Source organism: Amblyomma americanum, chromosome 4 (genome assembly GCF_052857255.1).
Source record: "Amblyomma americanum isolate KBUSLIRL-KWMA chromosome 4, ASM5285725v1, whole genome shotgun sequence".
Taxonomy (NCBI): Eukaryota; Metazoa; Arthropoda; class Arachnida; order Ixodida; family Ixodidae; genus Amblyomma; species Amblyomma americanum.
In genome coordinates, this window is record NC_135500.1 from 164,902,542 (window position 1) to 164,927,748 (window position 25,207).

The following is a 25,207-nucleotide window of genomic DNA, read 5'->3' on the forward strand; positions in this document are numbered from 1 at the left end:
ACTGATTGCATGTGAACCAGATATTGTACTATAGCAGGACACAACTTAAAAAAAAACAGCAGTTGCTAACACTTGGCCACGGTCCACGACGTCTTGTATTACTCCGCTAGCCAATCACAGCAGTAAACAAAATCGGCTTTTAATGTTTGACTTTATTAAACGAGGCAGGTATCAAAATCCTAGAGCTTTTAATTTTTCTTCTGATTAGTTTTTGTTTAGGTAACGAGAAAAGTTTTAACTACAGACTACTTTTTTTTGTCATGGAAGAGTTCTGTGCGGAGGTCCAGAATGTGGGCGGAGCTTCACTGCAGAGTTAAGTTGTATCCGACTATAGTTCAAAGCGTATGCTACCAGACAGAAGCAGGAATCAAAAGATTTGGCAATGTAGAAGATATGAAGCTTGATAGTAACCAATTTTCAACTGCCAATCTTAAATGGTGCTTTGGAGGCTCACATTTGCAACATGTGGCCTGTATACACTATCATGGACAAAAGTAACCGGCCCCCTCCAAGTTCTGAACCATGCCACACTGCATACGGGCGCCATGCGCCAATCTCGACACCAGGAGTGCATTGTCAGGAGGCACCCGAATGCAGTGTGGCATGGTTCGGGGAGTTGGTGGGGGGTCAGTTACTCTTGTTATCGGCAGTACACTTGCCTCTCGCCCTACTTTAAGGACTTAATTGCAAATGGACCAAAATATGTGCCTTCCAAGCTTCCAAGTTGCACTTTCCTGCTTTGAAGAGTTAATTTTACACCACTTCGATATGGCTAGTTTTTGCTACAATGAGGTAAGAGCGAAGAGCTTAACCTCCTGTCCTAGTTGTAACGAGTCTGGCCCACACAACAGCCAAACATACTGGGCCAATGAATGATTTATTACACAGTTTTAACATGTACTCCAAGACTAAGTTAACATGTACTACGTGAAATTGTTGCGAAGCACAGTTTAGCTTGGTAAAGTTTGGTTAATTTTCGCTTGTGTACCAGGATGAATGAAAGGAATTGTCTATTTAGAGGCAGTGAGATGGGCTTTAGTGTTCACGAGGGACATATGCAAGAGTAGGACAAACTTGTGTTTAACCACTAAGCATCCTGGTACAAACACTGGCTACGAGACTAGAGCTTGTGGGATGGACTAGCTGGTTTTTAAACAGTGAAGCTTCGCTGCATAGGTTCTACAAACAACGAAAAATGGGCAAGACATGCAGCCACAAGCACAATAAAGCATCATGTTAGCTTTATTGTTTACTGACTGAATGTTATGTTCCTGTGCTTCGTTCTATGTTTTTCACAAAGTAATGAATTCAAATCGTGAAAATGGAAATTGAAACACAGTTTTGGTTTCGATTAGCACCGGTCCTCTTTGATGAGAGATGTTTGTCTGCTTGTGCCACCCGTATGTGCCGGCAAGCAGGCTGTCGGCTTCTGCATCACAGTCTTTGGTAGACAGACACATAGACGACACTTTTTTTGTTCTGCTCGAACTACATGTCACTCAGTGTTGATTTCTGTACAGATGGAAACTTCAAGGCAGCTCACTGGCAAACATTTAAAATCAGACTAAATGACTTTCCAATCAATGCCTGTATTGAGACTTGCTGGGTGGCATCCCTATATGCTGAAGAAACAAATTACCGTATTTGCTTGAATGTAACAAGAGTTTATTTTACTGAAAATAGAAATGAAAAGTCACCTCCCGGGTTATGGTCGAATATTCATATTAAAATTGAATATTACACGGTGACAAAACCACGATATGCTGTATTTACTCAAATATTGGTTGATGCATTGTGCAGGCCGGCCCCCTAACTTCGGGAAACGTAAAAAACATAGTGAGAAGGCCACATTAGTTGACTAATGAAAGCTCCGAGCCGAAAGTATCGATCAACACATATCAGAGTAGCAGCCAAGCAGTCGGAAACTCCTCGCTGGAGATGATGTGTTTGCGTAATGAGCACGGATTTCATCCCTATTTTTTTAAATTTGAAAATCCGAAGTGGGGGGTCGAATTACAATCGAAACGAAAACATCGCACCATAATAAAGGACGAGACAAACGAGATGTCAGGCATGCTACAGCGTGGTTGCATCGCTCTTGGTGCTGGCCTTGAGCAGCTGCTATGTCAACGCGCAGAACTGCATCCCCTCCCCGCGCGCGGGCGGTGGCCGATGGCGGCTATCGATAAGCAGCAAAACTGGCACCCCATTCTCCCCACACCTGGCTGCTGACTGCGGTTGCTGATAAGCGACGGCGGCCCGATAACGCAATCGCAATCTAAGGGAAGCTCAAGCGTCCAACAAGTTTTCTTTTAACTTTCAAATGCGCGCTCGGCGCTCAAGGGAGTGTTGATAGTTAATGGAAGGGCCGCTGTTCCAACTGAGGCGGCACCCCCACTTGGAACGGCAGCGGTGCCGAGGAGTGTTGGTAGCCGACGGAAGAGCCGACGCCATTCACGCGTAGTTTCTCTTTGGCTCTGACCAGCGCCTCCTATAGAAAGTATAGAGGAGACGCTGCTCTGGCGCATTTGACTACTGCCGGCCGCGTACCGGCGGCCTCCGATCTAGAGTTCTCATGGGAGCGCATTGCATTCATGCATTCACGCTCGCGCTATCATCAAGTTCACACAAACCCCTCCTGTACCCTCTGCCACCACCCCAAAGCCACTCTCAGTCATATCCTTTTCCTCTGCCCGGTGGATTCTCCCCCGCGGGGCCTGGAGCACCTTACCACTTGGGAGGCATGGGAGACCACACTGCGCTCCGAGGACCCGGCCAAGCAAGCAATCGCCACAGGCTGGGCTGCCAGCATCATGAGCCTTCAGGAAATGTACATTTGAGTGCAGTGGGGCCGTGTGGGGGCCCAAGGACCTGCGTGTCCTAAACTCCCCTGTGTCTATTAAAGTTTTCACCACCACCACCATCGCATTTCACAAGTTTTTAATGTAGTGCTTCGTCAGTCATCATTTGTGCTCCAGGTCTGGCAAGCGACCAGCGCTCGTTCACGGCTACATTCAAGATGGCTGCCACTTTTTACGCCGAAGAAACGAACAGCCGTGCGCCGGGCCGCAAGTTCGACTTTCACAATGGGTGATAGAGGTGTGGCAGCTGCAGCAAGGAAATTTTCAGCTGTTCCACGCGATGTCGTGATGTGGCTATTTGCGAACTGCGGGATTTCGCTGGACGACAACATTAGAACGAAGTGCTGCGAGACCGCAGCAGCGATCATGACGGCAGCGCTAGCGATGGCGCAAGTGTGCACGAGTAGTCCAGTGACATACATTTCAGTCTTGGAACGTGGCTGCGGGCGGCAGCCGATAGCGGCTGATGATAAGCAGTGGCGGCCGGATAATGCTATCGCGTTCTACTGTTAAAGGTCAAGCTTAAACAACCTCGGAAGTCTGTCGCTACTTTCCTTGGTATCACTATCTGACGCACCTTTAATGCAACAGCATTAAGGGTCCTGTTCAATGGCAAACCTGGCGTTGGTAGGGTGTCGAGAAAGCAGGTGGCTCACCTTCCACCCAAGTCATGTGACCTCGTGACATCATCACAACCTGCCCGTGAAGTTCTGAGCAAACTGCCCACCGTGGCAGGTGGCAGTTAAATTAATGATTGGTCGTGACAGGTTGCTCGGGAAATGCAATCTGGCTCTCCCAAGCCCCACGGCGGTGGTGTATTTGAAATAGCCACCTGCTGGGGCCGTGGCTCGTCACTTAACTGCTGCATCACTGCACCAGGTGTGGTATGAGAACGCGCCACGATCCATGAATGTAGAGTAGAGAATGACCAATTTCGCATATATGGGCTAGCTGGCAGAACCTAGGCAAAAGATAGAGAGTACTTGCATGGGAGGGATCTCTGACGCTATTGCAATGTACTCTTAAGGGTATGTTAAGCATGAGGTGATGGTGAAAGAAAGAACAATGTCCATGTCTGTGAAGTGACAAGCAAAGAGGACCGCAGGCCACTGAAGGAACCCATTAACACTATCACATCATAACCTTTAGGCGTAGCTTAAGTGTGCTCTCAGTCTTTCAGCGACATCAAAGCGTCTGAATTTCCCAACGGCTCCGTGCAAAACAACGACTCATTTAAATGCTGCTGAGGACGCCCATAGACTTTCGAGAGGCATGACATGCTGCTCGGTTCAGCGACTGGGTTCAGCGACCAACTATCTTAAAGTGCACATTCAACGTGGTCATGGTGCGGTGGGACTCCATGCTTATCTTTGCATCGATCTTATCTGATAATCTCTTGTGCAGCTCCTTTGAAACAGAAAGGGCACCTGAAAGCCATTTGTTTAGACAATTTTGTTCATAAACTTTTACTCATCTTTGCTGCAAGGTTCCTCAAGTTACATTTATTATCTTTAGATTTTTTCCTTTACGCACTCATAGAATTACACCTCGCGTTACGGTCATCCCTTATGGTACATCCTTTGCCGGCCTTTGAAATTTCGTGTGCCTACCACCTCCATGGTGGCTTCACACACTGCAACACATCACGTGTGATCTTCAAAGTTCCATGCATAGAATGAAGACAGTCAATCTTTTACAAACTTTTTAACATGCCTAGAAGGACATACACAGATGCACATCAAGGAAGCAGATGGAGACAACTGCGATTCGGATCAAGCAATGCACAAAGATAATGTAAAAAAATACAAAGAACATGGATGTGTGTGTGTAGCAGGCAGTGATTTACAAAGCCATCATGCTCGTGACAAAGCTGAGATCTATCTTTGAAAACATATGTATACAAAAAAATGAAAATCCAGTGCATGGATGTAAACAAGACTGACTCAGCAAATCAAAAATTTCACTTGTGATAGCCACATACAAACTTGCATACAAAAACAAAAAACAACTGTGTTGCCTCACTACCTTTTCACGCTGCTCCTATTAAGTTATGAGTTGCTGTATAAAGGTGCTGTTTGCCATTTTTTCAAGTAGTAAATTACGGTTCATGCGCAGCCTTGCAACACATAAGCCTCAAATTAGATCACTAAAGGTCGGTCAGATATAAAGTCAGTGAAGTCAAGAGAATGAAATGGCGAGTGTTCGGTAATTTTTATTAAAAAAAAAAACTGATGCAAAAAGCAGTCATTCTCATGAACAAGTCTCTAGGGTGGTGAGGATCACTTCATAAGCGTTTGCACAGGGCCAGAGACACGCACTACCAGCACTCAAGCGAAAATGCTAGCGAATCATGCCGCGGTGGCGGAAAAACCTGTTCAGTGTTGTCGTGGCAAAGAGCGGCGAGGTTCCAACAAGTTAGAAATTTTCGCTGCGACGCACCGCTCAATCGCTTAGTCGCTTGCATGTGAACCAGCGTTCAGAAGGAAACTGAGGAAAACTCTGCCCAGTTTTCATTCTCAGCAAAATCTATTTTTTTTTTCTCTTTGTGGCTATGCTGACATTTGTTCGGCAGGAAGATGCATTTATAGCCGAGAAAATTGGATTTAAATAGGGCACATACCCCCCCCCCCCCCTCCCCCGGTGCCTGTTAAATACTTCCAAGAAGTTTAGTGCAAGTATAGGCAGCACAGGGTACAAAACATTTCTGTACTGAACCACTGCTTTGGTTAAAATCGTTGTAAAACTTTGGCTCAGCAAACGACACAGGGTGCTTGAAACTGTGCTGAATAAGAAAAACAAACAGAGAACTATCCTCATTCAGCCGTCCACTATGTGGAAGCCTAGTCATGCAATCTTCACAGTGAGAACAGCACAATATCATTATTCACGAAGTTGTACACAAATGCGATTCCTTGTGTCATTCCTATTACTGAGGAAGCCAAACACTTCTCTTACAGGCATGCGTTTTTTAAAGCACAACTGTGCTTTCACATTAAAAGCACTAAACTTAATATCACTCCCCTTGCACTTCATTCAAGCACATGCCATAACAGTACCTGCAGGCGAGTCTCACAGAACAGCTACAGAGAGGAAAAGGACTGGGTTGGGGGTGAGGGGATTGCTCAACCCAGTTTGCTCATTAAGTAAAACCATGAAATAAGAACATCAAATGAGCATTTCACTCATCTTGCCTTCGCAGAGCTGACCCTACCACTTCTAGCAGCTGTGGTTTTATCGCACTGCATTTGAACAATTGCCAACAAAATACAAAACGTAAAAGTGGTAAAAGCAGCATTTGCACTCAACACATTGATAATGCTAAATACAGAGTGCTGTCATTGCATGTGAGCACATACATCTGAGTTCCCAAGTTCAGCAGCATCTACAACAACCTAGCACCTCTCGTCATGGCTACATGGGCACATTAACAGCTATTTGCAGGTCTGCATCGCTGACAAGCTTCTTCAGCTTCTCTCTGCATGGGCTGACGTATGTGGAGAGCCACTCTTCGACCGTGCTCTGATAGTAGATGTCGGACAGTTCCTTTGTGATGTCTCGGTAGAGGGACTCGATGTTGCCTAGAAGCCTGAGAGTTTGCACGGAGAAAAACCTAGCAGGTTTCCACTGGAACCAAAACTACCCTATCCAATCGCACTTTGCTAGAGTGTAGTGAAATACGTACTTTCGACTTGTGTTGACAAACTGGTCGACGTGAAGCGGGTTTGTCCTGTTGTGAGCCACCAAAAACTCGTGGAATCCACCCTGAACACTAGGTGAAGAAAAATGTTACTGATGATTTGCTTGAACAAACTAGACAGTAATTCATGTCGGACATCAATGTGGCAGTGATATGTTTTGGTTCTTGAGAATATGGCTTAACGTGCACTAAATTTGTGCCCGTGCCTGTTTCAAATTAAGATGGGTGCAAGACTGCACAGTACTATTACAGTTTATCAAATCCCTTTTGCCGCTTATTAAATAAAGTCCCTGTTTTACTAAGAACTGTGTAGCTAGTGCAATAGTAATGCATCTTTAAATGCTTAATTCTCTGCACTTCTTTGTCGAGCATCTGATGAACCTCATCATCACCACCAGTGTTACTACACGGTTACCAAGTGAACAGATGCGTCTTACAGACTGTCACCCGAAAATATGGTAAGTAAATGTTGAAATTTCATTCATATTTCTTTCCTTTTTCCGCAATCTTCATCTATATAAAGCTCGTAGCTTTTACTTTATAGGCAGTGCAGTTGCCTTACAGCTAGAGAGCCCTTTTAACGTTTGCATGCATTCGGATTGTCCTCTTTGATAATTTAAAAATAACAAAGTGGCAGTGCGCAATTCTCTAGTATCTGCAAATATGTTGTTCGTAATCTTGTATTTTTGGCTGCTTTATTTCTGTATAACCCGTCAGAAATGCCAGCAGTGAAAAGTGGTGAGGGTGAGTGACAAGTGTTATAACCATGGCAAACGCACAAAGAATCGAGTGAACTGCGTCTGTCAGCATCGGTGCAATAGCAGTGCACCTCAGCCTCAATGATTCGCAGCAGCATGTTGCTGATAACTAAAGTGCAGAGGCTTGAAGTGAGAGAATTGCCATGCTTGTGGGTAAGGATTGAAGCACATGCACTGAGTGCAGGTCTCAATACAAGGTGCCCTGCTGCGAGAGCACACGACCAAGTGCACTCAGGCCTGCTCCGGCCATCGTGCACCATGGTCCAGAGACTTTTGTCCCTGCCAGTATAACAGTTAAGGGGAGTCACCAGCAGCATAAACTGTGAGTGTGGAAAGGATAACGTGTAAAGGATAAAAGTGACCTAGTGATATAAGTAATGCATGAATATTATGCTAATTTGCATGAACAAACCAAGACTTGACTTACCTTGGATTTAACAGCACCTGCTCCAGTTCGGCTATCACATTTGTCAAGTGTAACACAGACACGTACAACTTGCCCCCGGGGAAGTTTGGAACTGGAGGCACTGACTGCGGTCTGGAAATTAATCGATGTACTATTCTGTAGCCGTTGCCTTCATAACAAGGCTACTTTAATGTTACCAGATGAATAATTTTAATATTACCAGACAATCATTTTGAACTTGTAACAGTACGGCAGAAAAGCGTAATAGTACTTCGGCTATCAGCGCTGGGAGAGAACAGGGGAAATAAGCAAAACGAATTGAGATGCCCTTGAAGTAGATGTGTGGAAATAGTTTTAAAATACGAATTGAATAAATTTGTTATTTGGTTCACAGTCATTTGAAAAATTGATATTCAAGAATTTACCAATATTTGGCAGTGATCGAACACTGTGCCAACTTTTATACATCAGACCGTGGCAAGACCACAATATCCATGCAAATTATCCAGGGAATGAGTTTAAAAAACTCTGAAAATATGTCCCCTTTGGACTGGTCCCTTCCAACTGCTGATAGGCTTGGACTTGTGCGAAATTCCGCAGGTGTGCTTTCCCACATATCACACGTGATGAGAACGATTAAGATGGCTGCCCACCTGCTTTGAACAATCACTACATGAAAGTGCACATTTTTTTTTCTGTTTGATCCTTCCATAATGTGCTATATACTTAAGGTCCACACCCATGGCACTTGTCCTGTCACCTTTACAACTCTTCTAATGTGAGCTTCGCCACATCGTTTTGATCAACTATGATATGTGGGAAAGCAAGCCCATTTGCGGAATTTCGCATGGGGCTTCCTAAGTGTCTAGTGCCAAGGTAAGCAACAAGTAAAAATCCTGCCTACTGCATGGGCACCTCTGACATGGTAGGCGTGATGATGATATGAGGGCCCTGGTCACTAGGCCAAAAGTCAACTTCGCCGCATAGTTTTGGTTGCCGAGCTTCTCCGCCAACCCATAGGCGAGGTGGCTATCGGTCACCAGCCATTTGAATACAGCTGCGCGCCGCTTTCAGATGCCGACTGGTGCGTCACCAGTTACTTCGGTTTCTCTTTAAAAGCAGTCTTGCCATTCCGATGCCGATATGTGCTCTACTCGCTTACGCCTGGGTTGTTCTTCCAGCACCCCGAAACTGTGCACATGTTACGGCCTTTCTGCTGTATGTATGATGGAACCTCCTCGCAAGGCTTCACTGCATTTTCAAATTTTTGGCATTTCTTTTTTCGGGGACAGGCATATAATAACTCGCCCTCGGATAAATCGGATAAAGGGGGATCTCTTCTGGTCCCTTCAAGCCATAATTAAAGAGGCTTTACTACCCATCATGTTTTTAGTTGACGGACATTTATCATTGATGAATTTCATTTTGTTCCTCATTTTGCATGACCACAGTACGGGCTGCATACTGCTGTGCTGTCTAATAAAAAAGTACACATTTCTGTGTAAGTTGCGTTTTTTTCTTCTATGATTCCAAGTCAGTCTAGGTCTGTTTATTTTGGTTATAAGGACCATATACAATAGATTGAAAAAAAAAAAATAAGGACAACATCTGCCTATTATCTTTTCCTGAATTTTTTTGTTTCAATTGAATATTCAGTCATTTTTATTCATATTCGTTTTAGAAAATTTTAATATTTGCATACCCCTGTCTTGAACTAATAAAAAATATGCCAATAAATGCGTGAAAGAAAACGTGGGAAAAATTTCGCAATTTTAATCGTATAGTTATTCTCTGACCTTTGCAACAGCACATAACTCGAGAAACAAATCAAGTAGCATGATATTGCATGGTACCATAGTATAATAGTGGTAAATATCGGCGGTTGGCTCGAGAGGTGCGCTCGGGCTAGGCCTAGCTCTAGGATTAAAAGGACCAACCTCATTCTTGGGTTCTCTCCTACGCCTACCTGCACGGCTCTCCTTGGTTGTGACTATATATACTACTGTATATGAAAATAGAAAAACAACAAACAACATAAACCAGAAGTATGCTAAATTATGTAGCATGATATTGCATTTCTATACTGCATAACTGACCCTGACACAGGCATGCTCATGTTGAAGTAGTATGATGGCATGAAGTTTTGGCGATGTAAAGAAAACGCCGACATTTTGAGATTGGCAGAGTGAACCAAGCTTTCTAGAGTACTAATAATTTACAGTAAAGGCGCAATGTTCTGCATGATGGACTACTACACTCGGAATCTACTAAAAGCTACGCCTTGAAGCCAGCCTTGAAGCTACGCCTTGAAGCAAGAGAAGCCACAACACCTTGGGAAGACTTCCATTTCAATGTTGCCAAAATAGCCTATCGATTGGGACACCTCTGCATGGGCTTCAGATGTCAGACCTGAAACGGAAAAAAAGAATGGCACTAGCTCTAAGAGCATGGACAAGGCCTGCGGTAGTATGGCATACATAGCCCTACATTTGTGTATGCCACGAGAGGCCATCATTTTCGCTACGCAAGCCTATATTTAGATAGTCGGCAGCAAAAGTTTGTGGGACGTGCGTGCTCAGTAACAAATTAATTGCAGTTATTCCTTGCGACCCAGTTGTCTTGTAGTAATACAAACAGATGGAGCATGCAAATGCTCCTGCACCCCCCATAAACAATTTTTTTTTTGTGTGTGCTAACTATGAAAATGAGCTGTTTGGTTATTTGAAGCACACAAAAGAAGCTTGAACATAAAAAAAGGGGCAGAGACAGGCTTCAAATGGACATTAAAAAATTAGCAATATTTAAGCTATGTCACATAGGGCACTAAACTTAGCAAGAGCTGTGTAGATTTTTGTGTGAATTTATGAGCACAGACTGAATTTATGAGCACAGACTTGCAGATATTTTTGGTCAACATCCTAGCGCGTGCTCCCTGTGTTCATCCTGCCGAATGTTTGCGGGATCTCGCCTCCCGGATGCATGCAGCGTCTGAGAGTCGTTTCCGAGCATTTCGCAGCATCTTTTGACCATGTGTCCCGCCTGATAATGACAAATGTTGCACAAAGTATGAGGTTCAGAGTGTGTGTCGTGGCGGTGATGTTACATAAAGATGGGTGGGTGTGTGCATCGGTTGAAGACGACAAATACTGCTCTAAGCTTCCACCCTCATCCATTTTCCATGGGCAGACTTTTACGCACATTCCAGAGGATGTCATGCCTATACAGATCTCGCTGAAAAAGTCACTGTTAAGATGCAGCTGAGTCATGTTCCTAAAATGGCAATAACACAAGACGCCATTTCTTCACATACCATTCTTCTGGTTCTTTTTGATCACTGGCACAGTGTATTTAGTTTTGAAAAGGATTATGCTTATTTACTGCCTGCCATGGCAAGATGGAATCCCTAAAATCTCTACCTACTCATGTTTTAGTACGTTCAAACCCTGCAGCTTTATTTGAAATTTGTGGGGTACACATGTACCCCGTTTCTTGCACCAGCTAGTGGTGAGTATGGATGCCGCAAGGCGACATGCTCGAGACTTCCAGGTTCGGAGAAGGGCATGTCTGCTTCTCCCATTTCTAGATGCTACTGCAACTTTGGTGCACTGTTCCAGGGAAGAGCAAACAACTGCCATCCCAAGCGGTGATCAGCAAAGAGCTAAATATGCCGACTGCCCTGAAAGATAAACAAACAAACCGCGATGTTATCAGCAGTGGGCAACATCTTGGCACGTTGCCAAGGTCTTTCTGCAGAGGGCGCAAAAACTGGGGAACCTGCTGCAAAAAGCTAGAGGCTGAAAAAAAACAACAACTAAATTCTGACCGACAAAAGTGGGGGGGGCGGGTTCATTATGCAAGTGGGTTCATTACGCGAGTATATATACAGTATCTTATTAAATAACAGTTAAAATAGGCTGTAAACAGGTTCAATTTGTGAAAGCTACATTCAACCAGAATCTGCTAGGTTGGCACAAAATTTTTCAACTTCAGGACACTGTACCATAGACGCTGAACTTCATACTCACAAATGCAGAAAAGAATCTTGCAAGTACTGCTAAGTGATTATGTTTGGAAACCATTCATTATGTTTCCCAATTCAACTTATCTGGCATTGCTACCACATGCAACCTGCCCTTTGATGCCAGCTTTGCTCTTTGACAAATATACATTACTGCCTGTGAAAAACAAGGAAACCGATGTATACATGCTGTCAAAAGTTTATGGAACAGAGCCTGCACAAAAAACTTAATTCAATTAAAATTTGTTGCTGGGCTAGTTGGTGCATGGTTTTGGTAATAAGAAAGCGCAACATGAAACGGACATAAGAGCACGTCGTCCTGTACACCTCTCTTGTGTCTTATGTTTCACTTTCTTGTTGCCAAAAGAATGCATAGCCTAGCTATAATTTAATTATGCTCTGAGTAATTAGCAAACTCAAAATTAGGCTACATATAGCTATTCCAGGCTGCATGCAAGGATGGTGATGAAATCAGTTTTCTTTCATTGATACTGTGTTCCACAAACTTGACAGCGACGTACAAGTCACATGAGATTTCCTGGAAAACAGCAGTTTTCATAAGTCAAATGCTAATAGCAACTCTGGTAACTGCCCTGTGCTTAAGGCAGGGCAGCAGGCATGAAGATGTTGCTTTCATAGTTCTTTTTTTCCAGTGCTAAGAGGCAGCATTCTGCAGATTTCAGAGGGTTAATTTACTAATTAAAAGGACACTAAAAACAACTCCATGCAAGTTTTGTTCTTAGTAAAAATAGATGGTTTGTCTCTTTTGGTGTTTATTAGACAGCAAAAGATGCATTTATTGCTAAAAAAATTTAAGTTAAGAAGGGGACATAAGTAATTTTCTCCTTCCGCTTGGTCCAAGCTCGTGATATAATGATTGCTATATGCGAGTGAACGGCAAGCCTAGTCTCGGAGATCCGTGTGGAAGAAAAGCTGTCTTGACTTCAATGCAGTTTGTTTGTGAAAACAGCCATCGGTGGCAATACCTGTATTTCATTTTCCGGTCTTTTCCAGCTTAAAAAAAAGATCCGTTTTCAGCAAAAGTAGGCTCTGTTATCATTAAAACCCAACAGCCTCTCAATCCTAATGTTAACAGTGCAGAACATATACAGGACACGAGAACAGAAGCACACACATTCTGCGCTGTTAACATCAGGATGGAAAACCAACAAGCCCAAGCTGCTGTCCAGCCTCTCGGTACAGGCCAACTTCAATTTGACTGACTTCTGTGTCCCTTTAAACAGATGTGCACAGTTCACCACATTGGCAAATAGTGTTAGGTTGCTGGTTAGCGGAGACAATTTAATGACCCAAAACTCCATGTGGGCCATGAGAGACACTTTAGTGACGGCGCTGGAAAAATTCCGGCCTCTTTGGATTCTTCAACATGCACTGACATCGCACAGCACACGGGTGTGCTATCGAAGACAGACTGGCATTTTTTTCTTTATTTAAAGTTATTTTTTACCTTTACCCTGAATTTTCCAGGAGCTTCGGAGCAACAATTCCCAAAGTTACTCACAGTCACGAACTATACATTTCTAGGCTAAAAAAAAGGCATACAAAGGCGTGTACTGCTATACAAGAAAGAGTTGAAAATGCAAGGGTCGCACTTGGTCAGCTCATGTTGCCCCGAAGTTTGGTTTGGTTCATTCAGGTGGGTCGACGAGGCTAGAAAGATTGCATGGATAGGGTGGCTGCAGCCGGGATAGGAAAAAGTTAACTGCAGGTTAATGGAAGGAAGAGGCCTTTGTCCTGCAGTGTATGTAGTTCAGCTGATGATGGTGATAAGTCAACACTTGCCTGTTTTTGCCATGATAGTCTGGAGGCAGAGTGCCAAGCAAGGTAGAGCCACTGGCAATAGCTCACACAGGACAGTGAAGTGATCAAACCTAGAGAGAAAGAGAGAGTGAAAGATGTGAAATTGTGCCTTAGTCAGATTGCACATGCACAGTAAGCCAAGAATTAAATAAGGCCCCGCTCAACAGTTTAACGCTTTTGTTGAACCTGCAGTTCCCATGCAGGTTTTCCATTGTGAAGTCTGCGGTCACTGCAACGTAAAAGAGGGGCACTGAAGACAACTTCGTCCAATTTTTGTTCCCGGTAAAGATCAATCCTGTGGTTCTTTCTAGCCATGTTGATGTTTGGCAGCAAAAAATGCATTGAATAAAATTGGGTTTGAAAATTTTTCTGCTCATTGTTTTAGGTGCATTTTAGTAGCCTTCACATCACAAGCAGAAAGACTGTGAATGGAAACTAGTAAATGTTGTAAATAATATTTTAGAAAACTGTGATTTTATAGCACACGTCGTGCATTTTCATGCAGATTGATTTGCGACCAGCAATAATATCAATATTTTTTCTGAATTTCTAGTCACAAGCATCTTTGAAACAGAAAGTATTCCACGACTCCTACATGTTTATTTGACACATACTGGCCTTTCCATGTTACAATTTTCAACCATTGTGGCACTTTGTACGAAATTTTGTACTTGCTGTAAATAAGCTACCGTTGGCATCTTGCATTGTAAAACTAGCCAATTAGCTTTTAATTAGCTCTGGAGGCCCCATCATGAAAAAAAACTGTCTGGTGTAGGCACTGTTCTCCGGCAGGAGTGAGAGAGGAGATGCGGTGGACAGGGGTGGGCGCAGCGGGGAAGGGGGAGAGGGTAAAGAGCAGAGCGCAGTGGCCAAGGAGAGAGGCAGAGAGGAGGCAAAGGGCATGACGGACGCGTACCTGCAGCGATGCAGCGCCTGCTTAGCGGCTTTTCTTTGCAAAGACGATAACAGGATCATGCAGCATGCTGTAGAAAACTAATGCTAACACACAATGCCATATGAATCTCATTGGTCACCAGTAAATTTCTTATAAGCTTGGATATACTATTTATGTGAAAAAATGTTTGTTCTGAACTGAAATAGCAAGCTGCAGCTCAAATTCATAAAAACTACGTGCGTGTAACAGACGAGCGGGAGGAATCTGCACCTTCAGTACAATCAAAGCTCCTGTTTAGAGAGCACAAATTTTTCCTCTGGGCGCAAAACAGAAGGCACCAGTTTGCAGGTAGAAACACAGGATGCTATGGGTATGTTAGGTTGAAGTTGGAAGAAAAGCAACTATCAAACAATAAGTCTAGAGGAGGCATTCTTAATCTTAGCCTCAAGGAACTCCCAACAGCTTTCGAAAGGTGCTGAGGAACTCCATGTCTCTTGGCTTCCATCCTTTCTTGCCTCACATGGATGCAAAAAAAAAAGATTATGCAGATGGAGAGACCTTAAAAATAAACCCAAATAAATTAATAATGACTAGCTGCATAGTTAAATAACCTGTTGTAACTGTATTCCTAATTAACCCCATGAAAAATGAAGTAAAAGAAAGGTTGGGGTCGAGGCATGCGTGGATTGAAGTATTTTGGGAACGCAGAAAGCACACTCCAAGGAACCCATTGATTTCACAGAATCTACAACCTTTGTCCGTAAAGTTCCAAGACTGAGTCCATTGAAAAAAAAATGCGTTTAACATTGAAATTATTTGTGCAGTGCCCCTCCGAAATAGTCTCTCTTGCAGTCTATACACAGCTTCCAATGCTTCTTGAGGTCTTGGAAACAGTTGGAAAACGCTCCTTCTAGCAGGGCTGTCAGCTCCTTTGTCGAGGCGTTTTGAATAGCCTCCACGCTCCACTTCCAGCGGCCTTTTAGAGCTCTCTTCACACGAGGAAACAGGAGAAAATCGCATGGGGAGAGGTCAGGTGAGTATGGCGGATGGGGAAGTACAGTAATGCTATGCTTGGCGAGAAATTTTGTCACGCTGAGAGCAGTGTGTGGCCTTGCATTATCGTGAAGAAGGCTCCATTATCCAGATGCCCACAAGTCAAGGCAATGGCGTCGCAGTGCATCACACGTGTTGGAGCACGCGGATATAAAACTCCTGATTCACCGTCCGCCCTTGCGAGACGAACTCGTGGTGTATGACACCTCTGGCATCGAAAAAAACTATCAGCATCGTCTTTGTTTTGGTCCTCTGTCGCCGCACCTTTCTCGATGCCAGAGAGCTTGTGGACCGCCATTCGGCGCTCTGCCTCTCTGTTTGAGGATCGTATTGAAAACACCATGTTTTGTCTTCAGCAATGATGCAGTCGACGAATGCAGGATCCTTCTCTGCCTCGGAGAGCAAATCAGCGCTCATTGATGTCCGCGTATCCTTCTGGCCCTGTGTGAGGGAGTGCGGCCCAACTCTGGCATTCAGCTTTCGTTTCCCCAAGTTCTCACACAAAATTTGGTGGCATGTTGTCGTATTAATGTCAAGAGCATCTGATAGCATGCGGACTGTAATGGTGCGGTCTTGCTGTACGATTTCCCAGACGTTGTTTTCATTCCGTGATGTTGAAGGGCGCCCCTGCCTTGTGTCGTCTTCCACCGACATTCTCTTCGGAACAAACCTCTTGTGCCACCCGGAAACTCGCGTCCACGACAATGTCTCATTGCCGTAAGCGTCACGAAGGAGCTCATACGTCTGTGTGGCTGTCTTGCGAAGCTTCACATAGAATTTTATGTTTACACGCTGTTCGAGGCGGACGCCCATCTCTCCACATTCAGTCACAGTAGAATGTGCAGACGACTAGTGACACCGTATTTTTTTACATGTAGTGCCATCTAGCGGCCGCCACAGAAATTAACATAAATAGCTCAGGTTAGCCCGAAAAGACGGCACTACACACACGTACCATTTGTTTCGGAGAATCATTTCTAGAGAACAAAATAAATCAGTCTTGAAACTTTACGGACAAAGGTTGTAGAAAGCTTGGCCTGGACAGTTGTTAACCTGAAGAGGCACTCAGCCGTTACAGTTTGCTCAATAGTAAAAAAACAGTCCCATCATTACGAATGTAAACCAAGCTAATATACCACTGTAGGGCAAAGGCCTCTCCCATTTTATTCACCTCCAATCAGCCTTATCTTCAGCTTTTTTTTACATGTCAATGAGAATACTGCTATAAAGTATTGCTTGCTCGAAGGCTTCAGTAGCTTCCTTCTTTCTCTGCTGTGTTTCATTATGCCTATTGCTGTCTTCCAAGCACTCCTTCTAGCTTTTATTAAATTTCTGCATAACTTCATCTTTAATGATCTCACTAAAATGATAAAGTTAGCTGAAATTAATGCTTTTTCATCTCTGAAGAGAGAGCATTATTGCCACAAGCAAAACAAAATATCTGCTGTTTCTCTCCAGCTCAGTCATTATTTCTGTCGCCATGCCACCACGCAGATACCATGCCACACACAGCATGCAGTGTGCGACTGGTGACTAGGGCTCAACATGCTGCTGTGAGGGATAAAGGGCAGCGTGGGGTGGCTTAAGGGTGACCTGCCCTGAAGGAGAGGTGCAGACATCAAGGCACCCTAGAGGTGTACATGTTGCTGCACCATTTGTGGAAAGACAGATGACCTAACAGGAACTCTGGCACATTCCGGCCTCGGCTCTTTCTTTAATCACGGAGGCGGGCAGTACACATTTGCCGGCTAGTTCCCAAAAAACAGTTGTATTGCAAAATAAACTCTGCTAATAGTATGTGGTTTCACAGCGATGAGAGACAAGGCCTCACCGCTGCCAGCCAGTGAGTGCAATGCCTCTGAAGGAGCTCGCGTGCTGAATGTTGTCCATGAGAACCTTGTTCCAGGCCTCATGGTTGCTGATGTGGAAAGACGTGGGCGTTAGCACCTGGTTGATCTTGGTGGCTCCCTTGAAGGCACTCGCAATCCACACATTTGGGAATATTGACAGGTACTTGTCCCACATGCCTGGAATGGGATAGAGCCTACACTGGCGAGAGCACAGCATCTTTCAGCGGTCCAAGAAAGTGCGCACCTGCCATTATCCTAATTTTGCACTCTTGGTCTGCCTGGATATGCAATGTGCTTTTCCTTCACAAGTAGCAGAATGAGGCAATTACTTGCCAAGTATGGTTTAGTTTATGGGGCTTAACATTCCAAAGCAACTCGGGCTATGAGGGACACTGTAGTGGAGGATACCGGAAATTTCGACCAACTGGGATTCTTTAACATGCAATGACATCGCACAGTACACAAGCCTCTAGCATTTCGCCTCCATCGAAATGTGACCCCCTGCAGTCTGCGTCCTTCGGGTCAGCAGCCGAGCGCCATAACCACTGAGCCACAGCAATGGCTCCTTGCCAAGTATGAATGAGAAACATAAACCGATGTTATTTTTTCTTAGTAGTTTAGAACTAGAATTCCTTTGATGACTTTTTAGGTCTTATACAAACGTTAAGATAAGTATGGCTCAACACATAGAACACCACATTTAGCTTCAATGCAGACTTGCAGATATTCTTCTAGGTTATGCACTTAATTTTCCAGCTATACTAGACAAGCAGCAACACTTTATCAGGCATGAAACCAATACATAATAGAGAACGAAAGTCCCACCCGCAATTTTTTTTATTCATATAAGAAATCATCTAGATCTACGACAATATGCAAGAATGGCCTATAATCTGTTAATTAAGATTGAAAACTTTTACAACCAAGATTTGTAGGTAGTAGTACTGTTTCGTTTTATATTATGATGTATACAGTCAGTGACACACATAATGTACATCATAGACAATGACATCATGAGAAGCTATTCACTAAATTGCCCAAGCTGCTAAAATTTTATTATGCCTCACATCAACCAGCCTAATCTGCTATGCTGATATAATGTGTTGCCTGTCTACGACCAAGAGAAAGAAGTTCACTGCAGCTGCCCGCCACTACTAAAGAGCACTTATGTTACCAGAGGAAAGGCCCAACATTCCAATTTTTGAATAATATAGCGCAGTATGTAAATAAGCAAGCATTCATAAATAGTTAGGATCTTAGAAAAGTGTTGACATTCAGGGTAGATGACACTTACAGGTTAATATAATGTTAGTTTCTTTGCTGCACAAATCGCAAATGATTCTTGAGATATCCAACTTTTCTTGTGATGTCTTTAACAGGTATTAGATTGGAGCCAACAAATGCTATAGAAGTACTTCTTAGAATGAATACTTCAAGGGGGCCAATTTGTAGTGACAAGGTGTCAAACACTTATTCCTGCTTGCACGACTCAGGGTCATGTACCACAGCAAGCTTGAAAACTGGTTTCTGGTTTCACTTGTTGATACTAAAAAATAGCATCAACACTTGATATTGCAACACCCTTTTCCCGACTACATCAAATCTATCCTTTTTCCATAAACATAACCAAATTTTCCACATGCTCATAGACAATCTCCTTTTAAATAACCAGTAGAAAATAGCTATTATTTGCCCTTTCGTGCATATGTATGACCATGGAACACCCTTGTATTCCCTTCCCCCTTATTCAATGTCCCTGAGGGGACCTTTAGGGGTTAATAAACGATGATGATTTGTGACAGATAAGAACTTGAAAGGACCAAGAAAATTGGTTCATCTTAACAGAAGTGCCCCCAAAAAAAATATGTGAGCATGCAAAATATATGTTACATGAGAAGAATGAATAAAATTACCTTGCAGTGCTAAGACAATGGTAAGGTTTGGTTTATGGGGGTTTAACGTCCCAAAGCGACTCAGGCTATGAGGGACGCCGTAGTGAAGGGCTCCGGAAATTTCGACCACCTGGGGTTCTTTAACGTGCACTGACATCGCACAGTACACGGGCCTCTTGAATTTCGCCTCCATCGAAATTCGACCGCCGCGGTCGGGATCGAACCCACGTCTTTCGGGCCAGCAGCCGAGCGCCACAACCATTCAGCCACCGCGGCGGCCAAGACAATGGTAAGGAAAGAATTAGGTATGAGGTGAGCTCTCTGAAGAGTGAGTGTATAAAAAAAATCTCACCCCATCCTGCTCACACCATCCTTCTTGAAAACAGCACTAGTCTAGTTTCTTTTTTTTTTTGTTCTCTTTCTTTCCCTTCTGCAGTGACCATTATTTGTGTCTTTTGCTGTTTTTTTGTTTTCCCAATGGCTTCAAGCATACTCTGAAAGCTTATGATCATATATTTTTATTAGGATTGTGAGCATTGTACGTCTTCCAAACCAAACCGATACGAATTGAATATTTGTGCTAATATTCACTACTTCAGGGAATATTTGTACAAAAAATAGGAATCGTGTGAAACATTGGAGCACTAGCAGTGGTGCTGCAGTAAGATGCTATAACTTATGGAGTTAAAGTTATAGCTAATAAAAACTCAACACTAATTTCCACTAGGGGTCGTAACATGAAGTCAGTATATTAACTCTATGACTGTTATACATATGAGAAAATGACCTTTTGCTATTGCCGACAAAAGAGAATAAACTATAGAGCCACATCTAAGGACATGAGGCAGGTGACAGCTATGTATTTGCCATGGCCTCTGATATCAGGTGTCAAGATAAGGTTTGCTGAACTTTACAGGACAGGGTCCCTGCAAAAGGTTTTTTTTTTTGGCAGGGCTCAAGTTAAAAATTCCTGAGCTCTGAGAGTGCGTCGTGACGTTGAACCCTTCACCCAGCACTTACAAGTCGTGGCAGGGTGATATACGCGGCATTGGTGTTGGCAATCGTTTTGGAACAGTCGCCAAAGAAAAATGTGGCACGCTTTATTCAATGCTCGTGCCAATTATTCGTAAAGCATATGAACAATTGAGAACACATTTGATTCGCTGAAACAATCGAATAGGAGAATATTCGATTGGTTACTGGAACTTTTCAAACATTCGCACACCTCTATCTCTCATCCCACTCCTTTTGCAGGGAGGCTGTTATCAAGAATATGAGCAGGTGCGCTTCACGTATTTCCATCCGCCACAGGCGATGTGGACTTGGCACTGACAACTGGCCATGTGATAACTCTGTGCCATGAAAACACTGGTTGTAACAGTGCGTCAGTTTAAAATTTGGCTTCCATCTTGTTGCGTAAGCGCGAAGTCAACTAGTAGGTGTACTCTGTGCCTACACGCCTTTTCGCCCTGAGTATGCAACTTGCATTAAGCGATGTGCACACGATGCCGAGGTCCATGCAGGATCGCTTCACTGCGTGCAGACAGGCGTGAAGGAACCTTGCCTTCCATACCTGCACCTGATGGAACGCTTCCTTGCTTTTTTATGTGAAGGCACAGGGAAGCTACCTTGTTAGGGGGAGTTAAAGACGCAGAGAAGCTCTCTTGCGGGGTACGTTTTTCTGGCAAGGAAACATTAATTTTTTTTTCCCCAAGCTTGCCTTAAGAGTGCCTTGCAAACGTTCTGCGAGTACAGTTGCATGAAGCTGCCAAGAGGCACGGCCGCTGCGAAAGTTCGTCTTAACCGAGGAACACACGAAACAGTTCATCCCGAGTGGATTTTTTGTATATTGAGTCTATGGGAACCAAACATAATGTTCTCGCACTGTTCACCTTGTAAGGGAATTCATTCTGACCAAGTTCTTCATAACAAGAGTCTACTATACTGCTCTTCACGCTTGTCAGTGGCGCAAATGCCTCATGCGCGAATATTTTTCTTTCTTTATTACTTCGCTACTTTCTCTCCTTCTTTCTTTCTTTTTTTCCTACTTATTGTCTTGAGCACCCCACCGATGTCATGCCATCATATAAGCAAGCTTTCTTGTGCTGATGAAGACTCCATCCACAAATTATATTCCTCTCTCCTAAACTACTACTGCACAAGCCTTGTAATAACACTACTCACAGCTCATTCCCAAAAGCAGTAACACAAATAGTCTGCATCTGAAACAAGGTACACATACTGCACTGCAATAAATAACAGGTAACAGAGATAACTGTTCCTGGCACTGGCAAACAAAGGGCCTCTCTTCCTATGCGGTGGAATATAATCCCGAACTGCAGTTATTAGTTTTCTTCTAAAGCATGGTACAGTGGTAGTACTAGCGATTTAAGGCATATGTCTAATATAACTACCAACTTTTAACATTGCAGAGTTAAGGCAAAAATGGTTTCCTTGATTACAACAAATCTGCTAGGCACGTCTTTTTACAGGAATCTTCCATAGATGATGCCGGCTACCTAGGGAGCAAAGCAACCACATACGGACTGATGCACCAGGTGGACAAACTATTTGGCAGAGTGAGACGGTCCACAGACATACCGCCTCTTTAGCCTTCCCTACATGGCCCAGAAAAGTTGTCACCACGTGTACCTCCCGTTTATAAAAAAGAAGCTCAACGGCCCACTACACTAAAGTTCTAATCATTAAAAAGTCAATATACATCACATTAAGAAGGCAGGCAAGAAGAAAAGCATCAGTCTAGTAAGGATCACACGCTAGCCTTATTCAGTGTGTCTGAATGCACAATAACAAGAACATCCACATATGAAAACACATGTAAGCACATGTAACTGTCAAAAATTTCATTCTTAACAGCATAACTTACTTTGCTTTAGCCGAAACTCGGACTGGGGAAAGTAATGCCAAACCATCGGCTCCACAAGGAGATGCAATCCTGCACCTTAGAATGGGAAAAACAACAGTGCTTGGCATCCTGATCTGGTAATTCCAGTACAATTCACTGTCAGAGGTCTCATGAAAAATGTCTGTGTATTAGTTATAAGCATATCACAAAGTACACGAAATGGCATGGAAAAAATGCCAGAGTTTGGCATCCTTATCTGGTAATTTTGGCATAGCCCACTTTTAGCTCACTGTCCATGTATTAGTTATAAGCAGAGCACAATTTCTTAAAAATTTAGCAACAACAAAAATGAACAAAAAATAAAAAAAACATCTGCAACAAGGGCAATATAAAAGTAACAGAAACACATTCAGACAAGCTTTTCTTTTAATATAAAAGTAACAGAAACACATTCAGACAAGCTTTTCTTTTAAGCGACGTTTATTTCCTCATGGCATAAAGGGGCTACGTAATGATCGATGAAAGAAAAGGATGTTTAAATTAATGAAAAAAGGTTGGCCGATATAATGAAGTCAATGAAGTCGAGGAGTGAGCAGTGATGGAGTAAGTCCATGAACACAATGCTTTAGGTTAAGGAGGATTTTAGAGTACAGTTGGGGGAGAATGATAGTCAAATTTTTTTATCTCATGATAAGATAAATGAAATGAAAAGGAAGAAACAAGTGGAAAGGCGGCACAGTTCGGCTCAGGGGAAACTGTGCACGAACCAGTGATTACTTGCGGGTCCATATCACGCATCATGTCGTCCCAGATGATGAACTTGAGCAGTGGGTACTTTTTGTGTAGGTTGCTCACAATGCGTGATAGGTAGTCCACGAACAGGTGGTCCTTGCCCCACTGCTTGTCCACCATGATTGAACGGCAGCGGTTGCACTGGCCCAGGTGCCACACCTGGACAGACACGGCCACGACGTAATGCCACCACCAAGACAGCTAATGCGGTCTGCTGCAACCTGCTGTGCTCATCATCGTCGTCAGCCTAGCTATGTCTACTAACAGGACAAAGTCCTTTCCCACTAATCATCCCTTGGTCCTGTCCTGTGCCAGCTCAAGCCACCATATCCCCACAAATTCCCTGCTCTTACCCACCCATCCGACTCCCTGCTGCCCCCTGCTAAATTTACCCTCAGAATCCAATTTGTTATCATAAGGGCCATTGCCTACCTGTTCTCTACATTATATGCCCTGCTTATGATTATTTCCTACCAATTTCTACAAGGACATCATGAATTTGCGTTTGCTCTCTAATCCACATACTCTGCTCTCTTCCAGTCTCTCAATTCTACCCATATCAGTTTCCTATCTGTAGCTTGCTGCATTGCCTTAAAATTAACTTCAGGCCTTTTTTTCAAGAGCTTCCAGGTTTCAGCCCCACAGGTTGGCACTGGAAAGATATAATTGTTTCATAGTGTCCCTCTATATATACATATCTTCTATGGCTGGGCAATTTTCTTGAAAGCACAGGCGTTTTCATTTAGGACATACTGTGATGCCAACACTGTTTAATTACTCTGTGTATGCTTCATGTGGCAACTATTGCTGCAAAAAAAAATTAAACATACGCGTGTTGCACAGAAATAGGCGTAGTACTATCTATAAATAGGAAGCCGAATAATACGAGAAAAAATCGCACCTTTACGGAAGAACAAGAGATATCCACGTACCTCGTCAGCGCCCAAGTGAAACCACTGTGCGTCTGAATGAAGCTGCATAACTTGCGAAACCATTTCTTCGATTAAAGACAATGACCCTGGAAGGAGGTGAGAGTACGTGCACGATATTTGAGACTGGTCGTCAGTGAGCATTACAAAAGAGAAAACCTGTCGACACAGGCTTCCTTACCTGGGTGAGATGGGCAGAGCACATTGGGATACCGGGCGATTTCTCTGAATTCGAAGAACTTCGAGCGCTTTAAAACAAACTGAAAAACGATGCTAAGGGTGTGAGCAGTACTTTCGTAACAAGGTTACAGCATGAACACAAAGCATTTCTGAAAGCGTCACGAAGAGACGCAACACAAAACAGCTTGCTTTAGTGACACTCGTAATTATTTGCACTCACACATCACTGAATCAATTAATTAAACACGCAGGTTCCTGCTGCAAATCCGAAAGGAGGATATAAATAAAAAAATATTTAAAACGACCTAATCCTTCTGCGTTATGAGTATACATACCTCTAAGTGGCCGAACGTCTGGACTAGAGGTACGACTAAAAGGTTTGAAAGCTTGGCTATTTGCGCTATCTGCATGATGCATTCTTGAGAATACGCTTCTGGGTGCTTCAGGTCTGCGAGGTCGCCAGCATAAGGGAATGTGTCCTCGTACTCGATCACGACCCCAGTGGCTCCAATCCTGGCAATGAGCGGTAGCAACTGCGGAGTAAGTACAAGTACGTGAGTAAACATCTTTCCAGCAGCGGGATTCTAGGCTCACTACTGAGTAACCGACCGCAATGCTGACCTGCTCATAGTATGAGACCTTGAAGGCAGCACCTTTGAGATCGAGGTGAACGAACCTGAAAAGCGTCACCGACGAGAGTTATGCGCCAGGAGCGATAACAGGATCGCCCGATCAGCGAGTTTTTTAAGAAGATGCGAATGAGGCTCAGAAGGCAGAAAAGTAGAAGTGCATACCTGTGGAAAAATGCTTTACGTTCGTCCATTTTCGTTCTTCCCTGTGCTCAACGGAGCGTAGAGAACGAGACCACTTAATCAACAAGCGTAGTGGTCTGCTGACTGCTGTTTGTAAACAGCACGACGTGAAGACTGGCTTGGCTGGCCTTGGTTGTGTCCTGGCTGCTAAAGGTTTCCGCAGCTGACTTGAAATCCGGTGACAGTTACCTGTCAGGCGCTTAATAAGGCTTCAAAAAAACTTTTTTCAATGTTAGTGTGAAAATTAATTTTGTGTTCTATAAGTAAAATATAAATTTGTTGAAATTCTAGCTGCTATTTGAACGTTGAAGAAGCGCGCCAGATTCAAACTTCACAGCACTGTGCTTCAGCGACCTGCAGCCACTGTACTGACTGTA

The 25,207-nt window shown here is 43.6% G+C and overlaps 1 protein-coding gene across 3 annotated transcripts in view; it reads right to left on the minus strand.

The window, feature by feature from the left end:
• The window catches only part of LOC144128620 (hexosaminidase D-like), a 34,748-nt gene extending 9,781 nt beyond the window's left edge, over positions 1–24,967 (minus strand). Inside the window, exons 1-13 of one of the 3 annotated variants that reach the window (XM_077662157.1) lie at positions 24,813–24,967; positions 24,640–24,694; positions 24,354–24,551; positions 24,020–24,098; positions 23,842–23,927; positions 22,885–23,068; positions 22,139–22,213; positions 17,341–17,536; positions 13,544–13,632; positions 10,053–10,131; positions 7,744–7,854; positions 6,544–6,630; positions 55–6,447 (exon numbers count right to left, since the gene is read on the minus strand). In XM_077662157.1, the coding sequence (XP_077518283.1) occupies positions 6,273–6,447; positions 6,544–6,630; positions 7,744–7,854; positions 10,053–10,131; positions 13,544–13,632; positions 17,341–17,536; positions 22,139–22,213; positions 22,885–23,068; positions 23,842–23,927; positions 24,020–24,098; positions 24,354–24,551; positions 24,640–24,694; positions 24,813–24,841 (1,443 nt within the window). In that variant the 5' untranslated portion in view covers positions 24,842–24,967 and the 3' untranslated portion in view covers positions 55–6,272. Of the gene's footprint in view, positions 1–54; positions 6,448–6,543; positions 6,631–7,743; positions 7,855–10,052; positions 10,132–13,543; positions 13,633–17,340; positions 17,537–22,138; positions 22,214–22,884; positions 23,069–23,841; positions 23,928–24,019; positions 24,099–24,353; positions 24,552–24,639; positions 24,695–24,812 lie in introns of those variants that run through there. The other 2 variants (XM_077662158.1, XM_077662159.1) reach the window with 2 other exon arrangements.
• Positions 24,968–25,207: the final 240 nt, after the last annotated feature.